Raw genomic sequence first — 25,945 nt, forward strand, 5'->3', positions numbered from 1 at the left:
TTTACATCTGGGTGGATTTTACGACAGAACCTCAAACACACCGAATCTTTGAGTGGAATCGTGAAAAACCACCAGATTTCTTGTTCAATAAACATTTTGGTGTCATCAATCCAAATAACTTTATTCCAGAAATAGTGATACTCGTCTCTGTACTGCCTGACGTATTGTAAGTGGGATACTGTGTGGCATTTTTGTGGTAATGTCTTTCTTCTGGTGACTCCACCATGCAGCCCATTGTTCTTCAAAGACATTTTTATTGTGCCTCTTGAAACAGCCACACCACTTTTATGTTGCTGTCTTGTATATCAGCTGAAGTTATTTGTGAGGTTTTTTTTGCATACCAAACATTTTTTTGGCCTTTGTTGCTGAAATATTTGTTCATCTGCCTGATTGTGCCTTGGTTTCAACAGAATCCCTCATTTTCCACCTAGAGTTCGAACACTAATGACTGGTATTTTCAGGTCCTTGGGCATTTTTTTCCCCTAATATCTTTTCAGTTCTGTTATTTTCCCCCCACAGATCATTTGATAATTCCTGTACTTTCCCCATGACTCAGAAACTCAAACCATCAATGCAGCACTGCATGGAAAACACAAGGGTCTGTTAAAAGTCCAGAAATGAACTGGGTTTCTTTTATAAACTGGTTGCAAGCAAACAGTTCATAGGTCAGGATGGTTGCCTTTAAGCCCATTTGTGCCAACTTGAGTGCATGTCAGGAGACCAAAATGGCCAGGGTATGTAAACTTTTGGGCATTTTCCATTCTTATGATTTAGATGTCAGAAAATGTGTTTTTTCTGCCATCTAAAGTGTTTTCAATCAACTGTAAAAACAGTTGATTGAAAATGAACGGCTTCACCTAATCTCTAACCATGAGTGAAAAATGGACAAAAAATAAAAAATAAAAAAAATCAACAATTCTGCTGGGGTATTTAAACTTATGAGCACAACTGTATGTGCAAGCCAAGGGAATGTCCAGCCATCAGGCCATTTATAGGAAGGAAAGGGAGATGAACATCTTTTGGTGGAAAATGTGTGCGCAGTAAGAAAATGTCCTTATTTACAGACTAGAGCTGGAAGGTCATTCAGCAAAGAAGAGGCCATTAGTCTTAAAGCAAAAATAATATATACATAAAAAATAGATTACAGTTAAATTGACATAGGAACAGAGAAAGCAATGTTCATATAACGTTCAATGTAATATGATGACAATGAATGTTATATTTATAAGAAAAAGAAGGGAGTGAAAACACAATCCCAAGTGAAAAAGTATGGAGGTGACAGGATTATAATGTTTTTTTTGTTGTTCTTGTTTGCCAGAGGGACTGGTTCAGTTTCCAAAATATATGGCCTCATGGGTTAAGAGGCCATTGCTACAGTATGTGACAATACTGTAGCAATGTCACAAAACATAAGTAAGGAAGTAAAAGCATGGGTCTGCCAAATGGAAGATTAGTCCAGATTAGTTACAAAATGGCTTAATGACAATAATGTCAGTGTTGTGGAGAGGTTATCGCAAAGCCTTGATGTTAGTTTCAAAGAAAATATGTGGGTGGAACTGAAAAGGAAGGCAGCCTACAAACCTGACTCATCTACACTACATTTAAAAAAAAAAAAAAGTTTGTCATTGCATATCAAACCATTTATGGACACAAAAAAGAGAGGAGAAACAGCCATATTGCGAAATCTTAGCATTTTTATTTATTTAATTTTTTTTTTTATTTTTAGGTTGAATTTTTTTTTAAAGATGTCTGAAACATTTGTGGTGGCATCATTTGCTGCTATAGCCTCTAAAAGACCTTGAATAACCAAAGTGCTAGAATAGTTACATTTTCAATGGCTTCACTCTGTTAGTAAGAATTGTACATCAAAAAGTCTGCTCAGGTGAAAACACTTATCAAACAAAATTGACAAAAAAAAAGAAAAAAGATTTTCGAACCATATCAAAGGATCTTCTTTACCCCTGATTGACATAGCAGTAGAAGGGGATGTAATTTTACACCATACCTGACTTCTTCCAAACACCCCCGTGCCCCAAAAAAGGAAAATAAAAAACAGGTCACATTGTTTTTTTTTATCCATGTCCACAGCTAGACATCAGCATACTGAGGCTTCGCATCAGTAGAACACCACACTTTAGAACTACATGGGTATCTAATGAAAACCAATACAAAGATGGCTCCTAATATAAAATAAAATCCTCTCAGTGAGCTAGTGAGAACATTTCTATTTCACACTGCATATACAGACTCTCAAGTCTAAAGAGATATCACACAGTTTCAGAGTTAAACATAATTTATTTTATGTTTAAATTATTGTTTGGATCCATCCAGTGTTTTGTCATACATTATGCTATGTAGAGCTACAATCAAATAAATCCTTTATGTGTCCTTAATGTGTTTTAAACCAAGGAGATATTTCACCTCCCACCCACCCATGATTATATGTCCAGAAAAATAATAATAATAATAAAAAAGCCCCAATGCTTCTTCTTTAACACCACACCAGATGTTAGAAAACCAAATCGACACTCAGCTAAAAATGATTACAGTCTAACAGTGTACAGGGACTCCAATACCTTATCGCCAATACACAAAGAACGAGTTGAATATTACAGCGAACCAGCCTACAAGCATTTACATTCAGGTCACCTTGTCCTCTAAGCGGAAGCCGGCCCTCTCTCGGTTTTTCAACACAGACAGACGAGACATCACATTCTCAACAAGCTATATATGTGTTGTTTGTTTTTTTTTTCATCCCAACCCCCAGCATTAAAAACACGTCAATGGCATCCTTTGCCAGTCCAAAATATAAAACTGGTGACAAGTTTCAGGGCTTCAGGTGTACAGAGATAAAGGGTTTTGTCACTTAAATACAGTGTTTGCAAACTTGTAAAAATTGTACCTAAAATAAGGTGAACAGCATGCATGAAAATATGAGTTACTCTGAAAGGCTGCTTCTTTTCTTTTTCTTTTTTGCAGGATTAGATCAGCTCCCAGGATGGGAACAGAAAGTTTCTGGAAATCCTCCCACCCCTTTGTCCCTATTAAAATCAAACCAGCTTTTTTGTGTGTACAAACATTAAACCTGCTCTAATAATTAAATATACAAGAACTTGTGAAGTTACAGTCAGATCTTTGAAAGTGGAACTGCTTCTGTAGATTATGAAAGCACTTGAAAAGATCCATCTCCTCAGTGCACTCTTATTACTAACTCGCCCTTTATTTCAGAAGTATACACAGTCATTTTCTATACAGAAAAAAAGCTCTTTTGTTAGTTTAAGTTTTAAAAAGGAGCAAAAACAAACAAAAAAAAAATCCCCAAAGAATTTACATCCTGACAGTAATGAATCAAGAAAAAACTATAAGGCGAGTGTTGTAGTCGGGTCAGAAGTGTTTTGTAGGTTATTTTTGTGGTTCCATATCCGCTTTATTCTTCCCTTGAGCATTTGTGCCATCTTTGGTCACAGTTGTGCCTTTGCAGTCTTTTTTATTATTATTATAATAATTATTTCCACAGCAAATGATGCTCCTCAAGAAGGTTCTCGCACCACCAGTGGATCCACGGCACAGACTGTTTCACACAAAACAGGAAGCAGAATCACTGTCTACTGGTCCACCGCAGTCCCCCCCCAAAGAATAAAAAACAGAGAAAGAAACTTCCTGGTCCTCATGGTGACCAAAAGTGAGTTTTTCATGCTCATGCGTAAATCTGAGAAGGTGTGGCTCCTCTTACGGGATAAACATTTGTTTGATGCAGAAATTCTGCAGACTGGACCTTTATTTTAATCCCTCACAATGGATGGAGCTCCCAAAATGGTTTGAGTGCTTAATCCCAGGTAACATCTAACGTAGTTCCTGTAAGCCTGCAAGACAAAATATTTTGTGAAATGTTACAGCTCATATGACCATCTCAAATGCACAAATTTATTCAAGAAAAAATATTTACATACAATTACTAGAAGACACAAGGGTGCATCTTAGACTGTTTTATAATGCAGTCATGTTGCAGCCACAAACTTCTGGATATTTCATTGGGCTATTATGTAGTAAACCAACACAAAATTAACATTTTGTAATTTACATTACAAATTCCATTGCAAAATTCAGTATAGTTTGTTTTTGTAATGAGACAAAATGTGGAAAAAGATCAACTTCAGCAAGGCACTGCATGATATTTAATTGGAAGGTGCATGGAGAGGTTCTGCTGCACACTTGATATAATTATAAAACGGTAAATCTTGACACGTAGTTGCTACCATGACCCTTGTTACTATAGAAACTGTCTTTCTGATTTCACAGCAGCGCCATTCTGCTTTGAAGCGAGATGTCCACAGATGGAATGATTCCCAGCAAACATAAGGGTGAGCAGCAAATGGGATTAACAGTCTGGCCGATGGGATAACAAACTCTTTTCGGATGCTACGAGGCTGTTCTGAGTTGGGGATTTGGTGGACAAAAACAGGCATGCAGGGGTATCAGCAACGCGATGCAATGCTGAGGTGTGTGCTATCAATAAGCCCTGTTTTCTTTGTAACTGGCTCCTATTCACGCTCACTTAGCAGGGCAGAAAAGTGGCAAGGGGATAAGCAGGCTCAGACCAGTCAGCCTTTTACACTGAGTACAGTGAAACACAGCAAGTACTGTATGTGATTAAATTAGCTTTCTTTCTTTTTCCAATCTCCCAAGGGCTGCTTAAAATGATAATTACATATTCATGTTTGATGTGCAAAATTGTTTACATTTCTACGCATCATTTGATGGATCCAATTTTCTGTAGTGTGGTACAAGCCAAATAAAAGAGTTTAAAGGAAGATGAATGGAGCTGAATGCAGGGGCACACATCTGAATCAAATAGTGAAGTTACCACCTCATTCCCTTGAATAATGTGTTTTTGAAATCTAAAAGTCATATTACAGTGGATCTGGGTGACTACAGTTACAGTACAGCATGTTCAGCACACTTTAGAATGGCTAGTCAAAGTCCAGACTTAAAACTAACTGAGAATCACTGGCAAGAAAATGATAAGTGGTGATAACAGATTTTCTCCTACTGATCTGATGGAGCTATTTTACATAGTAGGATAGACAAAAATGTCAGTTTCCGGACATGCAAAGCAGATAGAGACGTACCTCAAAAGACGTGCATCTGCACCTATTTTACTAAAATAAAAGACTCAAGGGTGTGTAGCATTTTCCTTCCACTTCAAAATTGTGCACTACTTTATGTTTTTCTAGCCCATAAAATCCTGGTTAAATGCGTTGAAGTTTGCGGTCGAAATGTGACTGAAGCTTACAAGGCACTGTAAGCGTGTAACTTCATCTAAAAATAATGTTTTGATAACGTTTTGTAATTGAACAGCTCAGCTGGTCTGCTCAATATGTGGCTGATTGCCAAGCAGCTTCATTGGGATGGAAACCTACTATGCATATCTACTGTTTGACAAGAAACCGCTAAAGCCTCAACTTCTGCTAAAGAAAATAAAATTCAATTAAATAGACATCTGATGTTTTTCACAACACGCATCCTAACCAGTGATAACAATATTAATGCAAAGTTAGTCTATTTTAGTGCCATCATAAACCGTGACGCCCAATTTGCACTAAAAACAAAGATTAAGTTTATTTTATTTTTTAACTGTTTATTTGTGTTTCCTGTTACTACCTGCCGAACTAGTTGCAGTAAAATGTGAAAGGGAAAGGATTACATAATAGAGGTATAAGTTGGATATGTTATGAGATTATGCAAGTTTGTAAAAAAACAAACCAAAAAGCATTTATTGGTAGACTGTATTTTAATGTACCTGCTAAACCAAACCCATCCCTACTAGAGATGCTTTTTGTCCCCCGATAGTCTGCATTTCCTCGCTCCATCCCCAGGCTGAAAAACACAAGCACACAGAAATTTCTTTAATTAAAATGTCTCCGACCCTTTAAAAGCATGCAACCTCAACATCAATGTGAAACCTCAGGCTAGATAGACAAACACCACACACAACAGCACACGAAGGCCTCAACCCAAATGGTTTGGTTTTATGGTGCTTTCATCCAAAGCAAGGGTTAGTTATAGCTGTGTTATAGAAAATAAACAATTATGACCACACCACACCAGCTACGTACCTGGAAGGAAAAACAACACATTATGAGCAGGGTTAGAAACAACAAAGTCACAGCACTCATATCATTATTAACTGGTTAGGCTAGAAAAAATAGCAAAAACACACACAGTGAGGAGAGAAGTGGTTCGCATTGTCTGTTGTAGTCATATACAGCATGCAAGGCTGCATATCAAATAATAGCATTTTATCCCCGTGAGTTGAAATAATGAGGACAGTAATATTAATGCAATTAACAAGAATGACCCTGCAGAACTGAAGAAAAACCTGATAAAACAGAACTGATTCCTGTTTACCTTAAAGCTGCACACAAACAGACCTGAGCACCTGTATTTTTAGAAATCTTTTTATTAACTTGTAATTCCAACAAGTTCGGGAACATTTTTTTAAAACTATTTTTAATTCTTAGACTTTTTCTCACACAAAAAGGGACTTTTTTGTCACAACTTCAAAAACAGGAAGCCACTGCCATATATGGATGATAATTTCAATTTTGTGCACCATCTTTAAACCTGTGATTCTACATGGCATGCTACCAGAAAAAGGAAAAATAGACCTTACTAATGAAAAAATCCTTTTAGCCACTTAAAGTCAATTAAATGTGCGCCTTAATTGTGTTAAAAGCTGTTTGTGCACAGTGCAGCTTTAAGCCAACCTTTTAATCAGCAGTTAGATTCCCCCAGAATATGACCTCAGAAATCCATACACCCATGTAGATTAACCCTTCAGGAAGAATAATTAAAGGGTTATCTTTGTGCCAACCTCTGACCCATAATCCTGCTGAGTGGGACTGTGGTGGAGGTCACTGTGCCACCTGTCACCTCCTTGGTTTTCTGGAGTGGGAGTTGAGACTCGCCGAATTACCTTCCTGATCACCTGCTCAAGGCAGAAAGGCAATGGGATAAATAATCTGCTGTTTCCCGTTTCCTTCTGAAAAGAAAAACAGACTCTCTCTCCTGATGTAGAGAGATAAATGATACGTCCAAATGAATGTTGTACATTACTTTTCTACTGATGAGGTTACCATCGTGGTCCATGTAGTGCTCCTCTGTCACAGACTCGCCTGGGATGTTTTTTGCTTCTTCTCCCTGTAAGTGTTTGCGGTTAGCAAATAATTCTATTTCAGCTCCTACTACAAAAAGAAGTGAAATAATCCATCACCAACACCACACTAGAAGAAAACCTCAGAAAACGAGAATGCCCCGAGTTAGTCCTCAGTCATAAACTGCCATTAATACAAACAATGACACATGTACTCAAATGCTTCTGCTTTAAAAACACAGACACAAACATGGAGAAAACCTATCGGGATAGAGACCAAAGCTACAGAGTGCACACCAGAATGAGGAGGTGAACTACAAACTAAACCAAACCAAAGCCCACCGAGCCTGTACTCCAGGCTTTCAGGGTACCTTTATAATGAGACGCCGCCTGTAGATTCTGGTGGTTACAGTCTGTTCTTCCTCTGAACCAGAATCTACACTAACCTGATGTGGATGAATGGGTTAAAAGATTACACAACAAATACACAAATTTGTCATTTGAAATATTTTGTTGAATTCCTCACTGAGCTCTTACTGGGTTCTGTATTGAACAAGAAAACCGAGTACAAAGGAGCATATCAAGTTATGAATTATTTCAGTAATTCTCAAACTCATAAATAGTTCCATTACATCCAGGGCAGTATATTTCAAGCATTTATTTATTTATTAGCTTCCAGCTATCCATCACATATTATCCAATGGACATCTGACAAGTCTGATATTTGTGTAACCCATAACAACCCTGTACTATAACATCTATGGATGAAAATCACATTTTGCTGGTTTTATGTTGTATTTTATTTATCTTAGAAACCTAATTTTAATTAGCTGAAAGCCACAATCAACTTCCATCAGGTGAAGAATTTTTTTTTATTACAATCCTTCTGCATGATTAGTAAAACAAATATTATTTACTGTAACATCACCTGCACTTTTTTCTCCGACACTGGCGTCCCGTCTTTTCTGCCGTTAGATGAGTCTGATGAGGCGTCCTGAGGTGAGTGCTTTGAGTTATCACCGTTAGGTCTGGACCTCCCTGATTCAGCTCTAGATGAGGAGGTGATAGACTCACTAGAGTTTTCCTGACTGTTGGGTAAAAAATAAAAACAAACAAAATTTTCATTTAAAAAAGTCAGTGGGTATTTATTTTCTCCTTTTAAGTCATATTTAAGGTGTCATTCTGTTGGGTTACACTTGTACCTTTCCTGCTTGTCGAGTAAGTCTGAGCTGACACTGCGGCCCGGAGTTGGCGGCTCAACATTGACACTGGATGAGTTGCTGTGCCATCCTGAAAGTGAACATATGTTTTTTTCTGCATGTTCAACCTCTTCAAGTCTCTCCTGATTCCTGGATTGAGTCACCTTTTCGTCCTCCTCCTCCTTCTCCTCTGAGCCTTCTTTATTCACCTCCTTCAACAGAGATCCTAATGCCTCCTCTGGAATTTCTCTGCCTCTCTGCTTCTCATTTTTCTCATTGGATCCAGACTCATAGGGCTGCAGTTGCTCAAGTGCTTCAACCCAAGCTTGAGGGGAAAGGTCAGACAAAGTCTGGCGTTCTGTTGCCCCTTCTAATGTGTCACAGATGTCTTGTCCATCTTTAGACTGCAGTTCTGACTTAGGATCTTCCATTTTTTCCTTCACTTGTACTCTTTTCCCAAGATCCAGTGATTGACCAACAGCCTCTTTGACCATTTTATCTATTAGACTAACATGCTCCATTAAGATATTGCATTCATCTTCAGCCTTCTCCTCCTCACATGCTGCTGTTCTACTCCCATCTCGAACGTCATCGTATTGCTCATTAACATAATCTTTATCCTGCTCTGTGGACCACTTCGGTTTCAGGAAAATTATCCCTTCCTCCACCAACTGAGACCTGTCTTTTGCAACCATCTCACACTTTCTTTCCACATTTTTAATCAATTCCTGTTCTACCAACTTCTCTACTAATCCGTTCCTCTCTACCAACTGCGCCGTAACAATCTCAACCACTTCCTCAATTTCTTCTTTCACTTCCACTTGACCGCCTGTCTGACCTATATCTTCTTGTGCTCCATCTGAGGTGTTTCCCAACCGCATACCTGTACATGATCTATCAGGGGACGATGGGGTTATCGATGACATGGATGACAGCGAAGGCGAAGAGGTAGAGAACGCCATGTCGATGTCCAATTCGCACTTTGTTGGAAAGGACTGGGATCTGGGCTTGAGGGTGGGCTCCATTTCTTGAAAAGGTCTGTCCTCCTCTTCACTCAAAAGCAGCTGGTCGTTCAAAGCAATGTGGGGCTTTCTGACCTTAGGAGGAAGGGGGTCGGGAAAATCAAAGGTTGGGGCAGGCAAGGCAAGCTCACAGGGCCTGGGGGGACTCTTAGGTGGGCTGTCTGGTTCTTTACTACAAGGATCAACAACTGGACTCCAATCCGCGAACTGAGGCTGATTGCAAGAGTTTTCTGGTTTGGGGTAATGGAGATGCTGATGCTGGGCAAGGGAAGGGTTGGGGGTGACAGGGAGTTCAGGCTCCAGGAAATGGAGGGTGTTCTGCAGAGCGGCAGGGGACTGCAGCTCGGCTAGAATGCTCTGATAATCTGTAGGCGACAGGATGACAAATGTACAGACACCGAAAGAAGCATGCCACAACAGAACACGACACAAGCAGACACAGACAAAAACACAAAACCCAATCCAAAAACCATCTGACATGGACAATGACATAGAGACTCAAGTGCCAAGCAAGTATCCAACCAAACACTAGCCGAGATGTAATATGGTATAAAATTACAGAATGGCAAATCAATGTAAAAAATACATTCAGTAATAAAAGTGTAAATGTTATCAGTTAAACATCACAAATGTTATTTTATAAACTATTTCTTGCAAAGTATGTGTGTGTAAAGTATTTACTCCATTGGTTCTCAAACTTTTCATAACAAGCACCACCTCATTAAATACTAAGTTGTTTTAAGTATCATCAATAGGACTGACAATTTAAAACGGTGTCATAACAGGACTTTGATAATTTTTTTTTTTGTCTTAGGCAAACTGGCACAATGGGACTGTCCAAATAGTTAAGGGATGTGGTTCAATAATGCATGTTTGTATAGTTAATTGTGCATTTTTCACCCCACCACATTTCAATGTCCAATGTCTGAATAGAATATGACAGCCATTCATAATAGTGATAGCTGCAGTATAAAATCAAAACTGGGTTGTTTTTTTTTGGACTGGTATTTTTATTTTTTCCTTTAGGATAACATTTTTCTGCAGTGATTGAAACTACAAAATGCAGAGAAATAAATTGTCATTAGCTTCTATTGCTAATAATTGTTAGCCTGGTCACTTTGCGTACGAATTAGCAAACCCTATTTGTCTTCTAATTTACTTGCATAGAGGTCAGTGTTTGAAAGAATGTGATGCAGAGAAATGCATGCCTATTAGCACATATTTTGAAGAGATGTTAGCATGGTCACTTAGCATTTAAATTAGGAAACCCCTACTGATATTCAACATGATTTGCTAAGTGATCAGGTTACTAATCAGCAGAATTCACTGGATACCAATCTAGGAACAGAAATATTGTTAAGTGAGATTCAGTGCCTTTCCCAGAGCAAAGTTCCAACGATAGAGGTAAATATAACGCAGCCTAAGTATTGAACAGGCACTTGTTCTCGATTCACTCCGTTGCTTAAGTTAGCATGCTCATTTTCACCCTGCAAAAATTGGAACGTTCTCTTTGTTCTGGAAAATCTGATGTTCTGAGTTCCCAGTGAAAAAAACGGTGCCTCTAACATCATTATTCTCTCTAGGAATGTCAAGCCTCACTAAGAGGTTGTGTATCTCATATAGCTGCCTCATATGTAGAATATACGGAAACATGCCTCTATTACTTATTTATTAGCACTTCTGATGGTTTAACATAGCAGTGTGAAATATCAATGTGTAAACTGTTTGAACACATTAGATAGAGTACAATACATTGGTATCAGATTATATTACTGATAATAGTTACCAAAAAAAACCAACTAAATTTCATGTGATAGAGCACTTTGGAAACAACAGAAGCTGACAAAAGTGCTGAACAAGTCAACAAAGCAATCCAACATTGAAATGAGAAGTCACAATTGCAACCAGAATGCTCTTAGCTCAGGTGTTATAAGACATATAAGACAAATCTAATTCTGCATAGTTAATATCAGAATTTGTAATTAGCATCTATGAAAGCAGGTCCTTTATCACAAGTGATTCTTGGGCTAGAGTTTGAGAACCATGGATTTGCTCAATAGAAACAGAAAAAAATATTTATATCTTAAAAAAACTATCACAAATATAGAGTGGCAAAGTCTCTGATTTTCAGACTGTTACAGTTTCAGAGATTTAAGATGATAAAGCTGCACTCTAAGGTTACATGAATCATAGCGTGGGTAGTGGTAAGTGTAAGATCACATTATTTGCCAGGGTGTTGTGTTACATGCTCACATGACACAGATGACAGATGAGAGATGTGAGGAAGGAAGGATTGGACAGAGGGAAAGGGGGATCAACCCTGAGCGAGCTAAATAAAAAGTTCCGTTTTAGAAGGATCTGAGCGGGTTCGAGCGGGTGGCGGGTTGACCGAGGTCAAACATTTGCACTGGCAAACAGGACCAGGAGAGAGGGAGCGCAAAGGAGGAGAAGAAGGGGAAGGGCTGGGGCAACGGGACCCGGAGGGAGAAATCGGAGGAAGGGTGCATATGGAGAGAGGGGAGGAAGGCTGGGACGAGGAGTACGGTTGGGCAACTAGAGACTCTTTACTCGCAGAGTCACTGGCAGAAGGTGCTAGGGTGGTAATGGGGTGAGATAGGTTGGTGTCATGAGAAGAAAATATGGAGGTAGGGGTTGTAGGACTGGGGTCTGGTTTAAAGGAAGATGTGGTTTGAGAGGACAAGTCAGAAGACCATTCAGATAACGTGAGTGAGGCTGTTTGCGCTTGTAAAGCGACAGGGCAGGATGTGTTAGGAGTGGGGGAGGCTGGAACTGATGTGGGAGAAATTGGGATGGATAAGACTGAAAAGCCTGATGGGAAAAAAGGTGCAGGGGACAAAGGTAAAGGTGAGGTGATCAGGGGGATTGGAGAGGAAACTTGGGGCAAGAAGGAAAATTCGCATGGATCAGAAGAGGGCCACTGAGGAACGGGACGCAAGGAATGAGAGTGGGGGCAGTTAGACTGTGCTAGCTCCAACGGTGTAGAAGGCGCCAAGTCTTTGAGGGAAATGGACGACTCATAACTCGGAGAGCGGCGTGGTGATAAAGGACGGAAGGTAGCTGCCGCAGAAGGTGTGAGGGGAGTGGGTGGAGGAGTTGGTGTCGGTGTAGGGAAATATGGACTCTGTGTCTGCAGGATATAAGCTGTTTCAGTGCCTCTAGGAGTTAAGGGTATAATGACACACACTACGAAGAAATAAAATAGCAGACGACATACAGGGCAAAACAAAAGAGGAATTGAAGAAAGAGAAGGGGAGGGGGACACAAAGTGCTGTGAAATAATGATTGTGCAACAGAAAAGATGCATGATGTTGGATTCAGGAGCAGGCACATGTGGATGACTCTTAAATAGTTAAGAGCAGTTTTGTGCTGTTATCAGCGACTCGTAGTACTGCGGGGAGGTGACGGGAATGCAGGAGGAGGCAGTCTGGTTTCAAGGAGGAAGAATTTCTCTCATCTATGCAAAGAAGGCTCAGAGGAACTGGAGGATCACTAGGAGAAACTAAAAACTGTGCCTTGTAAAAGTATTCCCCTTTAACTTTTTCACATGTTGGCATGTTGCAAACCCAAACCTCCACACATTTTCTTTGATTTACCAAATTAAAGTTGTTCCTAGTTGTGAAGAGAAAGACCAGTAATACGTGGTTTTTAACACTTTTTGCAAATGAAAGTGTTGGCTTAATTTACAGCTGTGAGTGTGCTGAAGTTATGTCTTAACCAGCATTCCATGAATTGTTTTTACCCCTTATTTTTCTTAGATAGAGAGCATCTGCAAATCTTGCCACAGGTGCTCAATTGCATTTAGGTCTAATCTTTGACTAAGCCATTCTAATATACACACACACCCCCACACGCATACATACAGTTTGATTAAAACTGCTCATTTCTAGTTCTGACTGTATGTTTAGGGTTGAGGTTGTGCCAAAAGGTGATGCTCAGCCAAAGTCATGAGTCTTTTGCCCCTTCTAACCATTTTATCTGAGGATTGCAATTTATTTAGCTCCATCCATCATCACATAAACTTTGACCAGCCTTGTTGTGCGTGCTGAAGAAAAGCATCCATAAGGCATGATGCTGCCACCGGCAGTTTTGGTCCCGTTTGACCAGAGCACAGTCTTCCACATGTTTGCTGTGTCCCACAGACCTTTTTTCTATCAGTAATGGCTTTCTTTTTGCTACTTTTCTGCATGAACCGGATCCATGGAGGTGATTCTTTGATATAAGCCATGGATCTATGCAGTTACTTTACGTTACTTCATTTAGGCTCCTAAAGGCAATTGGCTGCACTGAATTTTGTTCACGAGAGTCAAGACTGAATTCAAATGCTCAGCACACTCAAGATTTTTATTTTAAAAGAATTGCAAGTCATTTCTATTCCCCTTTCACTTCATAATTAGGCACAATTAGTGTTGGTCTATCACAATAAATCCCCATAAATATCATTGTGGTTGTAATGTGACAAATTGAGAAGTTTAACAGAAACGAATACTTTTGCAAGGCACAATGGAGGGAGAAAGGCAGACTCTATGAAGTTAATTTCTACAAAAATCAGCAACATCTAAAGCAGTTTAGAGTAAGCATGCATTTATAAAAGGGTTCTATCAGTAAAAATAATTATTTGGGACAACTGGAGTCACCTTCTTCATCCTTATTGAACTGAACAAGAATATCTTAATTTAAATAAACAAATATCCTAGAATAAGTTGAAGAATCATTAAAAAAGTTTAAATATACATTTAAAAGTAAAGAATAATGTTAAGCTTTGTTTATTATACTTATTTCAATGGCAAATATGTTGCGTAAATGCAGAAATCAACAAAAATTTGGAAAACAGCGGGATCCAATTGTCCAAAGTACAAATCTTAGTGTAATATCTACTTTAGATATTTGCATTTGTACAAAAGAAAAGGTAGCAGGGAGAGGTAAGAGGTCAGCTAGTAGAGCTAAACTTTACCATCAGCCTGATCCCGGAAAACAGCGTTATCATCGGCAAAACATCTCGTGCCTGAAATGTTACCATAGTCGAATATTGGGCCCTCCAGCAAAGTCACAATATCCATCCGATTGACTTTGGTCAGCACTTCAGATAAGGCATCCGCTGTGGAGAAAAAAAAGAGAAAAGAAACCACAACTCTTTTTTTTAATGACTTAAACAAAAACCATAATATATTCGTAAAAAATAAACGTCAGCAAAAGTAAACCTCTTAGTAATTTGCATACTACATTTTAGAGCCGATACAAAATGAGATAGAAAGGAGAACAGCAGGGAAATAGATCACTTTCTTTTAAATACAAGTATTTGTGGAAATGATAAATCAGTTTCCGATCCTACAGTACCTGTAGAAGATAGTAATCTTTTCATATATAAAAATAGACTTACTTGTGGCATTTTTCCCTTCACGACTGACCCATTTCTTAAGTAGCATGAAGCTCTGTGCTGTCAGAGAGTTAGGGTTCTCAAGTCTGATGTGGTTGATCTCGTCCACTGTGAAGTTCATCTCTCGAGCCAGCTCTGTGATTAGAGAAAGAGACTCTGACGTTAGCTGTGAAAATAAAATATTTAAAATGGATAAAATATCTGTTTTAAATTCATAGGTATTTTTGCCTCTTCCACATTTTGCATACCTCCACTTGTCAAAGCAACACAAGAGTACTAACTTCCTACTGGGCTTCTATTATTTATTACGTTTGTTTAAGTAGTGTAGATGCTAGAAAAGCCACGTTAGTTTTAAAATGAGCACCAAGTAACATGCCTCGAGGTCAACCAATAACTGAGTATATTGTAGATATTGCGATTTAGTTAAAAAGTGCATTGATTTGAAATAATGCAGTTGTCTGGCTTCAGATAACCTGAAGATGGCAGCAAAAATCATAGTTTGTGAAACAAAGGAAAGAGGAATTTCTTTAGGGAAACTAAGCAGAAGTGTGAATGTAACTGACCAAATTAAATTATTATGGAAAAGTTCATTTATTTCAGTGACTAGAAAAGGATAACATAATATTCTGTAAAGATGCATTACACGCAAAGTGATACGTTTTAACTAATAATTTATGTTAACGTAGCTGACTATGGTTCAAAATGCAGCTTCTCTGGCAATCTGAATGTTACATATGATCAATTAAAAAGTATTTTTTAATAAATTTATGTTACGTTATTACCAGCACAATCACAAAAAAGACTACTGAGTTGACAGTTGTCCAGCAGACAGTCAATAACTCCTTCCATAAAGACGATAGGCCAGGAGAGGTCAGTGATAAAGAAGCTGCCTGTTCACACACTGCTGTATACAGAACATAAGCTGCAACTGTGGCATCCCTAATGGGAAGCCACTCCTGGACAATATTAAAAATATCTTACCTGAGCTAAGCATAAACAATGGACAACACTGTTGATAAGATTTGTTTTTAATGTAGTATTCCAAACTCCCGAGAAACAGAAATTTGAGTTTTCATTAGCTGTTCCAAATATTTATACAACAGAAACAAATGCTTCATATATGTGTTTATACGTATAATGAATCTGCATTGTAAAAGAGTTTCACTTTTTAAATTAAACTAGTAACATAAATGTACATTAAGTGATTTTAAAGTTCTATTTTAAATGTTTACAGCAAGTTTCTCACCTGTCCAGCTGAGCCCCAGGTGATCTGCAACGATAGCCATGCGCAAGTCTGTTCGCTCACAAGGACTTTGGGGACCTGAAGATGATAAAAGAATAACAATACATTACAATAATCCATATTCTTCCTGAGTTTTCACTAATGTGAGAGGAAAAACATGACATAATTTCCTTTTCTGGCCACTTGTTTTTCTTTATGCATAGGTCTGTTATTATGACGTTTACAAAATTTAGAAAGTTTTAAAAAATGTGTTCAAACTACTTGACTAAAGCCAAGTGTTTGCCAAATTTACCAGCCATATTTATCACATCAACACATTCAAGCTCAAGATGGCAAGAAAAAGATATTTTCTACTAGACATTATGACTTAGATGTGTCAATAAGGTAAGTGGTGCTCTGTGACTGTTTGTGGTATGTATGCTCTAAGCAGGCAGCAACTGTCATGATAACTACACAAAACAAAATATAATGAAAGGCTTATAGGTCTACAAATCTATAATCTAAAAATGTAACCATGCATAGACACTTATTTTTTTATAGTTTTTTTTGTAAACACTTGTTAGTCTCAACGACAATTGCATAAGAAGTTCTACAACAAACTACCACAATAAGTCAGTAACCACCCTGCACAGACAAATAGACAGGTAGACCAGGGAGTTTGTCAAACATGGGACTGGTCGTGCCAGTGATCTGACACTTTTACTGGCATGCTTAGCCCCACGAGTTTATGCTTAACAAGGTTGAAAGAGGGGAGGGGAGGACAGAAAATTTTTTAACACTGACAGCACAGTACATTAATGACAAAAAAAAAAAAGAAATTTAAATGACAGCTACTGCTTTGACGAGGATATGTAAACACGCCACAGGCATTCCAGTCAATCCATAAATGATCACAAAAATGTCATGCAACTAAAAGTGAAAAATTTAAATATATAGATGTATTTTAAACATAGTGTGAAAGTTTTACAAACTAGGCTTGATCTCCGCGATGGGAGGCGTTCGAGACCCTGTGAGTCCCTGACTGCCCTCCTTCCCACCAGTCCGCCTACTCCTTCTGCTCCTCTCACTGCCGGAACCCCTGTCCGTCGTCGCCACCTTTGCCCTTACGGACGCGGCCCCGGCCTCAGCCCTCGAACCTCTACCAGACCTGGATGAGCGGGAGGGCTGGGAGGGCTGGGAAGGCTGGGAGGCGTCCGACAGAGAGGTGCTTCGGGAGGTGCTGTCTTCCTCCGACTGCTCTGTTTGCGTCTTTTTCTCCTCGTCTGACAGGCGGTCCACCAACTTTAGCGTCTCCCCGCTAATGTCTTTAAAGTATTCAATGGTGCGCTTACAAAGATCACTAGGGTTATCCTGTCTGTTTTGTCTAGATGCTCCCTCACTGGTGACACTGCTGAACTGATGCCTATCCTTCTGTGGTTGCCTTGTGGGCAGTTGTATGGCTGCTCTCCCTGTATTCAGTGTCTTTACTGGATGTGAGGTAATACGAACTGAGACAGGTAAGCTAGCTGTAGCAGAAGGACTGCTCTTTTTAACGTCTTTGACTGGTATCCTTGATCTAGGCTCTACTTTGGCAATCACTGGCTCTCCTCTTTTCCTGACCTCACCTGCTACTGCTTGTTTGGGTTTCTGCTTCCCAATGGCAGTTCCTTGTGTGTGAAATGACCAGCCTGATGCTTTGACTGGAAGCCTTGACCTGGGATGCTTTGCCTCACTCTCTTTAACTGTTTCGGTCTTCTGCTCTTGAACCTGACTGCTGCTGGGCACTTCTACTTTCTCGCTCTTATCTTTACAGCACAGAGTTTCTATCCTGCTAGCCTTCTGTAAGGTGGGCTCAGAGGAGGACTGCAAATTAAACACTAAACTGCCACACTGAATATAGTTGGCCTGAACACTGGAGGATTCCAGGTTATTATTGTTGTTGCAGTTTTCAGATGGGTAGTCTTTGTTTTCTTTTCTAAGCTCAGAATGACTGCTAGACTTTTTCTCTGAACACTGACCCTTTATACTAATGTATTCTGGCACCACCTGACCCTCTGACAACTCAGCTTTGCAGTCTGCGAGATCCCCTGAGTCTTTTTTCACAGTTATAGAGGCAGCTATGCCCATTTTAATAGGAGTTCGTAATTTGGAATCAACCTTAGAGGCTGTGATTGTGCATGAAGAGGCAGTCTCAGCTATGGCTTCACAGGCAGGAATATCAGTAACAGCACAACCTATGTCACTGCCAGGCTGTGCAGGGTTGTATTTCGCTGCAGTTGTAGCTGGTGTTGTTGGTCTAGTGCTGCTGTCTAAGGTAGTATCTACAACTGTCATCTTTCCATCTACTGTGGACCTCTCCCCAGTTTTTGACTGAGAGGAAGGTACCCCCAGGATCTTTCCCCCTCTCCCTTTTTCCCCTGTTATAGGGTCAGAGGAATGCTCACCAATCTGGAAAAACTGAAGCCTCTCTTCAACAAAGTCCCGCTTGCTCATGTCAATAGCACCACTGCGTGTCATCTCAAACATCTTCCCTTCATGGAAAGGGAAGGGGTTAGGCTCACTAGTCGGTGTGCTCTCATCAGTTGGTGTTCGAGCAGGGGTTGTGTCAGGTGTTGTAGCCTGTGATTTTTCTTCAGCCGACAAACTGTAAGGTTTGGGGTCCTCTTCTTTTGCTTTAGACTCAAAAAGCCCTTCATTATCAACCCCTTTTGTTGACCACGGGTCAAAGTCCAGACCTTTGGTAGCAACAGTTTTAAAGGTTGAATTCAGCTCATCTTGAATTTGGTATCCAAAATAGTTCTCCCCAAAGCCCTTCCTATCCGGATGTCTTCCTTCAAGGGTATAGTCTTTTTTTTCTCCACTAGCTTTGGCTCCAGATGTGCCACTTTTAGTCTTTCCATTGTCACCTCCTTCCTCACATTTCTCCTCTTCTATCACTTCAAGCTTGGACTGATTAAATGAACGGTCAGTAGCTTTCCCATCATTGGACAAACTTGATGTTTTAGGGTCTTCACTTAGTCCATCATCTTCATCCTGAAGATCATATCCATCTAAAGAGTCAATCTCAGTAGCATCTGTGTCATGGGAGAACTCAGCAGTTGTTGCTATTGAACAGTCAGTGATGGACTGATCATTTCCATTTTGTTCCAATTCAGCATCCTCTCCCTTTCCACCATTAACCCCAGATTCTTTAGTTCCATTTTTCTCTGACTTTTTGTGTTTTTGATGCTTCTCTTCTTCTTCTTTCATTTTGAAGGTGTACTTTTTGACAGGAACGGGATGGAAGACAGACTCATCATCACTAGAGTCGCTGTTATCAGTCCCTGGGGGAATAGGAGAAGGAGGCTGGACTCGAATGATAGGCTCGGCTAAAAGGTGTCTATCATGCTCTTCTTGAAGATTTACCTCAATCATCTCTGTCTCTGTTTCAGAGGAAGTACGTGCAGACCTTTTCTCAGCACTGCACTGCTCGGCCTCTAATGGAGGAGGGGGCGGAAACTCTATATAAGCAACTCTTTTTTCCTTTGACTTCCCTCTTTCTCCTTCCTGCTTTTTACTTTGATTCTCTGGAGAGGCTGGCTTGGATTTTGCTTTTAAGGGCTCTTTATAGATGAAGGTCTTTCCATCTTCCTCCTCAGACTCCTCTGGGATAGTGCTTGGCATGCTGGTCATAAAACCTATCACAGAGTCTGGTGTTCGGGATGTCAGGCTCAGCTCTTCTGGGCTTGGGGTCTCAGGGGTTACAGGGCTTTTTCCAGAGCTATCCATGAAAGTTACCTGTTCTAAAGTGTCATCTTCTGGACTTCCTTGAGGAGAAGGAGACTGTTTTTGCTTGACACTGTAAACTGCGCCTCTCGTTTCATGCACTGTCCTGCTCTCATGACTCACAATCTTTTTGTATGTCCCCAGCTGCCCTGAACTTGTTTCTTTCTCATACTGCTTTCCTACTTGGATGCTGACATACACTGGCAAGGGTTTAATATCTTTGAAACCCTCAGTCACAACTACAGGAGTTGCTTGATCCAAGTACTGTACTTGATCATCATCAATGCCATTACATACTACATTTGACTGGCTACTCTCTGAGGAGACTCTGGATTTCCCTAAGGATGATCCACGGGTAGACCTATTGGATTCAGAGCTACTGTGTAACCGATTTCTACCTAAAGTAGGGGTATGAGGCCCTGGTCTTTCACTTGGTTCATCTAATTTTAAAGAGGTGGATTTGTGGTTTTCTGAAAAATTAGACGATTTTCTTACAGGAATTTGCGATTCCGAGTTTTTTTTTAGCCCATCATTGGTACTTGGACTTTCTCTGACAACAAATTCTGTATAGATTATTTTCTTTGTTGTTTCCTGTCTTTGGGAATCACTACTGCAATCTTTTGTGGAATCCTGAGCTGAATAATTGGATAGTTTTGGGGACTGAGGTTTACACTGTCCATACCCCTGTCTCTCCCATGTTTTGAACGACTTATTCTCTTCCTGATCTTTGCCACTGGTCTCATGCTTGGGTGATGACTTATTTGACTCAGTCTCTTTGCATTTTCTTTGGTTTGCTGGACTGTCAGGTGCTTTTTGAAAACTAGACCCAGAAAACATCTGATACACAGGTAGTCTAGTTTCCTGGAGCTTTCTGATTGGAGGGTTTTGATTTTGACTCCCTGAACTTCCCCTATCTTGCCTCTGAGCCTCTTGTTCAAATTTTAGCCTGACTGCACTAACTTTGGAGGAAGACATTTGAAAAGATTTTGGACTGTCACCAACACTTCCCTGTAGTTTTCCATCTCCTTGTTTTCTAGGGTCATTATCACTTAACTGGAGCAATACTCTTCTTTCAGGACTGCTGGGTAGACTGGAACATTTTCTATCACTAGGGCCAAATCTGTCTCTTAACCTCTCTCTGTTCCACTCCTCCCCACTACCCCCACTCCTATATGGTGACCTTTCTGGGCTACTTTGGGTTGAACTGGGCCCAGATCGGGATTCCCTGAAATCTGGCCTGCGAGATTTCTTCTCTGGAGATGACAGCTCATCATTTAGCTGCTCTGTTTTATCACGAAAAAACTGAGATACCTCACTAAGTTTCTCCTCTGCTTCTTTAACAGTCCTATCCACTCTGTCCTCATATTCAGACTGTTCTCTCTCCTTAATCTGCGTTTCATCTGGCACACGCATCCAAACAGACTGTTTTGGGCTACCGGGCTCTGAGGAATACTGCAAAAGTGTCAGTTTGTCAAAATTATCATCAACATTAGCCATTCGTCCTGATTTGTCAAAGACATTTCTTGATGACCTAAATACATACTCTGTCCTTGGCCCAGGTGATCTAGCCTTTACGTGAGTGCTTCTGTCAGGTGAGTGGTACCGAGATCTATCTCTGAGATACTCCTCAGTGTCTGAATGAGATTGATCAAATTTCTCAGACAATAGCATTTTTTCAGCAAAGTTGTATGATTCTCCTCTAAGCTCTGATGACTCATCTTCATGAAACTCTACAGATTGCTGGCTAAGTAACTTTAATGTTTTATAGGAGTCATCTGCCACTAGCTGAGCAGAACTAGGACGACTGTCTTCTTCCTGTGACAGAGGTGTATTCACTCTAGGGGACTCAAGGTACACTGGAAGTGACTCCTCATCATCTTGTCTACTCCCTGGGTAATAATACATGTCCTTCTCTGCATGGTTTTTTGTTTCTCTGATTATTACTTCTGTTGGTTCTGCTTTACTACCCTTTTCTATGTGAACCTCAATTATTCTTTCAACCTTGGGTTTGGAGTTGATGTCCTCAAGAAACCTTTGTGAAACCTCCTCATTGCCAGACTTGTGTTCAAACAGTCCAGCTAGCTCTCTGGAAGGGTCCTTTCCTGACTGAAAAGCCTTCATGATATCATGCACTGACATAGTTTCCTCACATCTCTCTGATGGTGCTTCTTTGCCAGATGGTTTGTGGTACACCATCCTAGTGGTGGTCGTGATGTGAGTTTCCTCTTTTACCCTCATTCCCTTTCCCATTGGATCTTCATCAGGGCTACATTTTACTGAATGGCATTTATTCTGATCTGGAGTTGACAGAGAGGGAGTATGATGCTTTTTGAAATCTGAATCAATGTTTCTAACAGTATCTACATCTTCCATTGCAAGCTGTTTGTCGTCCTCTGGCTCGTAGCTTCTGATGACATGCACAACTTCAGTTCTAGTCTCTGTGATTACTGGTGGAACTTGGATATCCTGAAAAGGAGTCTTGGGACCTGTGCCTTCTGCACTTTGTGGAGCTGATGGAGTCCTCTCACTCCTGGTTTCAAACCCGCTGTCTGAGAGAGGACTTTTATCCTGTTCGTGGAATATGTCATCAGGGGATTCCAGCACAGTGTCTCCACCAAAAAGTGCATCAGTCACTTTACTTAATTCTTTTTCTGAAGGGGAAGATCGCATGGTTGTAGGAGGCATTTTGAGCTTATGCTCCTGAACTGCTGTAGTTGGTTTGAGGACTCGTTTCTGCTTTTCTTTACCCTCTGCTTCTCTTTTTCCTTCATCTGCTTTCTGTTTTGTGTCATGCATTTTGGAAAAAGAGCTATTATCATTGGCTAGGTAGTCAACCACTTTAGACAGATTGAAATCTCTGTCAGGTATGGGTTTTGATCTTGCTTGAGAAACTACTGTCTCATATCTTGGTGGGTAACTCCAGTTGCTTGGTGGCTGTTCAACTTGGACTTTTGAGAAGTGTATGTCATCCAATGAACCTCTTGCAGGAGAAATTCTACCGTCCTTTCTGGAATCTTTGGTCAGGATTTCACTTACTTTTACCAAGTCCTGCTTTACTTTCTCCACAATTCGATATGGCTCCTCATCCTCTATCTTAACCTCTTTAGGAGAATCAGACTGAAACCCTTTGCTGGCTGTAGAGTTTGGTTCTGTCTGCAAAATGGCTGACATTCTAATCAAGTCCTCTTTCATTTCAGCGACATCCTTCAGAATTTCTTGGCTGGATGATAATGGTGATGTTGCGTTGGATTTGATGCCAGGAGAATACAGGGGTGCTTTGACAGGGGACAGAGTTCTGACAAAGGAGGACTGAACACTCATGTCAGAAGGAATACTTTTTCTTGGTGACAGAAGGACAGCAATTGAGGGAGGCACCTCAGATCTCTTTTTCAACTGGGACTCTGGAACCACATTAATCACAGAGTACACTGGAACAGTCATTGTACTTGAAGTTACAGCAGTGGTGACATTGGGAGGGGATCTCAGGGAGGTATAGAGGGAACCAGAAGCCGATGACCTAATGGACTGGTATGAGGAGGAGGCAGATGAGGAAAAAGACTTGAGGGTGCCGTAACCTGCAGAGCAAGAATTGAATGTCTTTTCAACCTCATCAAAGGCCGCATTAACACTTGTTGTAGCGGCATTGGTGGTTGCTTGTATTCTTTCTTGCAGGCTGCTGGCGAGATGAGATGTTGGTGATGAAGAGCGGTACTGTGCTGGTGACACAGTTCCATTAATCAGAGCGGCAGCACTTGGAGAGTTGCTGGATTTAAGAGGTGATGAAAGGGAGGAGAATAGATTTCTTACCGGAGCAGTGGAATCCATCGCAAGGGAACGCATAGATGTAAGACCAGGGACTGTTTTTATAGGTGAGGAGGACGGAGTTGTACCAGTTGAACTTCCCAAAATAGTTTTATATGGCAGGGAAGAACTGAACATGCTGAGAGAAGATTTGGGAGAGGTTGGTGGGGTCAGGCCCATTGACGTTCTCTCAAGATAAGGACTTCCTCCTCCAGTTGACGTTATAGGGGTCCTAGAAGTCAATGCTGCTAATCCTTTCATGGACAAAGGGTCTGAAGCACTTTTACCAGGTGAAGCCAGGGGGCTGGGGGTAACCTGGACAGGGTACTGGGATTGGTGGATTACAGTTTTTATCGGAGACGAAATGGATATGTAGGATCGGATGGGAGAGGCTGTGTCACTAACTGACTTGACAGAGGAAGCAGGTGATCCAGGGATGTTGGTCTTAATGGGAGAGGCAGAGTTGATGGACCAGACAGACTTTAAGGGAGAGGCAGAAGGCGTGTTTGATGACGAGCTGGAGAGGGAGCCAAACCCAGACTTGGCTTGGCCAGGGCAGGTGACAGGAACAGGCGACCACGCCTGATAAGATCTTGTTGAAAAGACAGGTTTGTGAGGGTAGCCAGAAGGCTGTGTTCTCGGCGGGCTTCGATCAGTTGTTTCTTCAACAATAATTTAAATTAAAAAAAATTAAATGAAAAGCAATAAAAAATTTAACACAAAATTAACATAAAATAATCGAACAAAAACAACAAAAACCAGAAAGAGAAATTTGAGTCAGTCAAAAAGGGGATTGAACACACAGCAACAAAGTCATAATTTTACACAATCAATGTGAGAAAAGTCCTATGCCAAGTAATGATGAATCAATGGAAAACTATACATGATACAGAATGGAGCAGGAATAAAAATGCTTGACATATGATACAGATTTCAAGATGAAGTGATAAAAATGTAAAATTACAATTCTATTGACTTTTCATGTGCTAATCTGCAGTGTGTACCTCTAAGCAACAGTGTCTTTTAGAATAAAATATGGATCTTTTCAAATGTTGTATTTTCAATGCCAGAGGACCCCACAAGTGTATATTACTCACAAAAATTTACATTACTAATTTTCTATTTGTTGAATAAGAAGTTGCACTTTACCAAATGAGACTTATGTCTATTTTTACTTGCAATAAAATGTCACTTTTGACTTCAAAGTCAGTTTTGAGTTTCATCAACAATTAAGAAACCAGTAGTGGTCTTTTTAAAACTTAAGAAGTAAAAAGAAATGTACAGGATACACTTTTACTCTGCTAAATCAGCACTATGAAGGGAATCAAATTGGTGTAAAGTGCAACCTGTTTGACAATAATATACACAGCCGCACACAATCATAAAGCCAATAAAAGATGCAATGGCTACTAAAACAATGACAATTCAACAGAACATTTTTATTTTACATGACTTAAAACAAGTTTGAATGACAAACATGTCAGTTCCCAGTGCTTCCACAAATGTAAAAATGGCAAAACAGTTGAAACAAAGAGACCGTTTTTTTTTTCCCAACATGGGGTTGGTCAGCAAAGCTTAACACACAAAAACCATGCAAATATTTGAGGAATGGAGGATGACAGAAGAGCATATGTTGAGTGGTGAAAAAATGATTAGTGAACTTGTTTTGGAGATGAGAACATGTCATATAGATCTTTCTCTGTACATTGGCTTCTGAGTGACATTTTCACCAAATTATAGAAACTATAGGCAATAAAACTAATTAAAATTACAACTAAATATCCATCTTAAACTAAATAAAAATTACTATGAAGCAAAAATCGGAAACTCACTCGCAGCTGGGTCAGTCAAATAGCTGTAGCGCTTACGCAAAGCTAAGGATGCAAAGGTATGACGTCGTTCTGGCTTTTCAGTCTGAAACAAACAAAAAAAAAGAACAAAAGGAGCTTTAACATAAAATTAAATTAAATCTGGTTCTCATCTATTAAATTAACATAACTTAAAAATAATAATTTGACACAAAGTAGAACTGTAGTCCTGTGTTTAGAAATGCTGTACAGACGGTTAGTAATGACACAAGGAGGCACTGCAGATTTACCGTGGATAGTATGAAACATTGGTTGTGAAGATGAACAAAATACTCTCATTTAAAAAGCGATTCCTCATTGTTAAAATTAGGAACTTGCATGATTTTATCTGAATAAAACAAACAATAAAACTTTCTAGTGATGTATAAAAAAAAAAAAACAATAACCAAATTCTTTTGGCCAATTAATTATAAATCTTGTCATACTGATGCAAGTCTAATATTCTGATATTAGACTGTCAAAGATTAGAACATGTTGATAATCTACCAATGGACTGTGATTTCCACAATGTCAAAACCAT

The 25,945-nt window shown here is 39.8% G+C and overlaps 1 protein-coding gene across 35 annotated transcripts in view; it reads right to left on the reverse strand.

The window, feature by feature from the left end:
• Positions 1–1,674: 1,674 nt before the first annotated feature.
• Positions 1,675–25,945, reverse strand: part of LOC114137994 (ankyrin-3-like) — a 130,652-nt gene continuing 106,381 nt past the window's right edge. For 16 of the 35 annotated variants that reach the window (XM_028006914.1, XM_028006913.1, XM_028006912.1 and 13 more), the window contains 12 exons: positions 25,390–25,471; positions 18,436–24,219; positions 16,016–16,090; positions 14,773–14,904; positions 14,347–14,490; positions 8,356–9,739; positions 8,082–8,241; positions 7,525–7,599; positions 7,117–7,200; positions 6,882–6,988; positions 5,801–5,877; positions 1,675–3,863 (listed from right to left, as the gene is read on the reverse strand). In XM_028006914.1, the coding sequence (XP_027862715.1) occupies positions 3,844–3,863; positions 5,801–5,877; positions 6,882–6,988; positions 7,117–7,200; positions 7,525–7,599; positions 8,082–8,241; positions 8,356–9,739; positions 14,347–14,490; positions 14,773–14,904; positions 16,016–16,090; positions 18,436–24,219; positions 25,390–25,471 (8,124 nt within the window). In that variant the 3' untranslated portion in view covers positions 1,675–3,843. Of the gene's footprint in view, positions 3,864–3,884; positions 4,037–5,800; positions 5,878–6,874; positions 6,989–7,116; positions 7,201–7,524; positions 7,600–8,081; positions 8,242–8,355; positions 9,740–14,346; positions 14,491–14,772; positions 14,905–16,015; positions 16,091–16,983; positions 24,220–25,389; positions 25,472–25,945 lie in introns of those variants that run through there. The other 19 variants (XM_028006907.1, XM_028006905.1, XM_028006906.1 and 16 more) reach the window with 12 other exon arrangements.

This window comes from Xiphophorus couchianus, chromosome 22 (genome assembly GCF_001444195.1).
Source record: "Xiphophorus couchianus chromosome 22, X_couchianus-1.0, whole genome shotgun sequence".
In the NCBI taxonomy this organism is placed as follows: domain Eukaryota; kingdom Metazoa; phylum Chordata; class Actinopteri; order Cyprinodontiformes; family Poeciliidae; genus Xiphophorus; species Xiphophorus couchianus.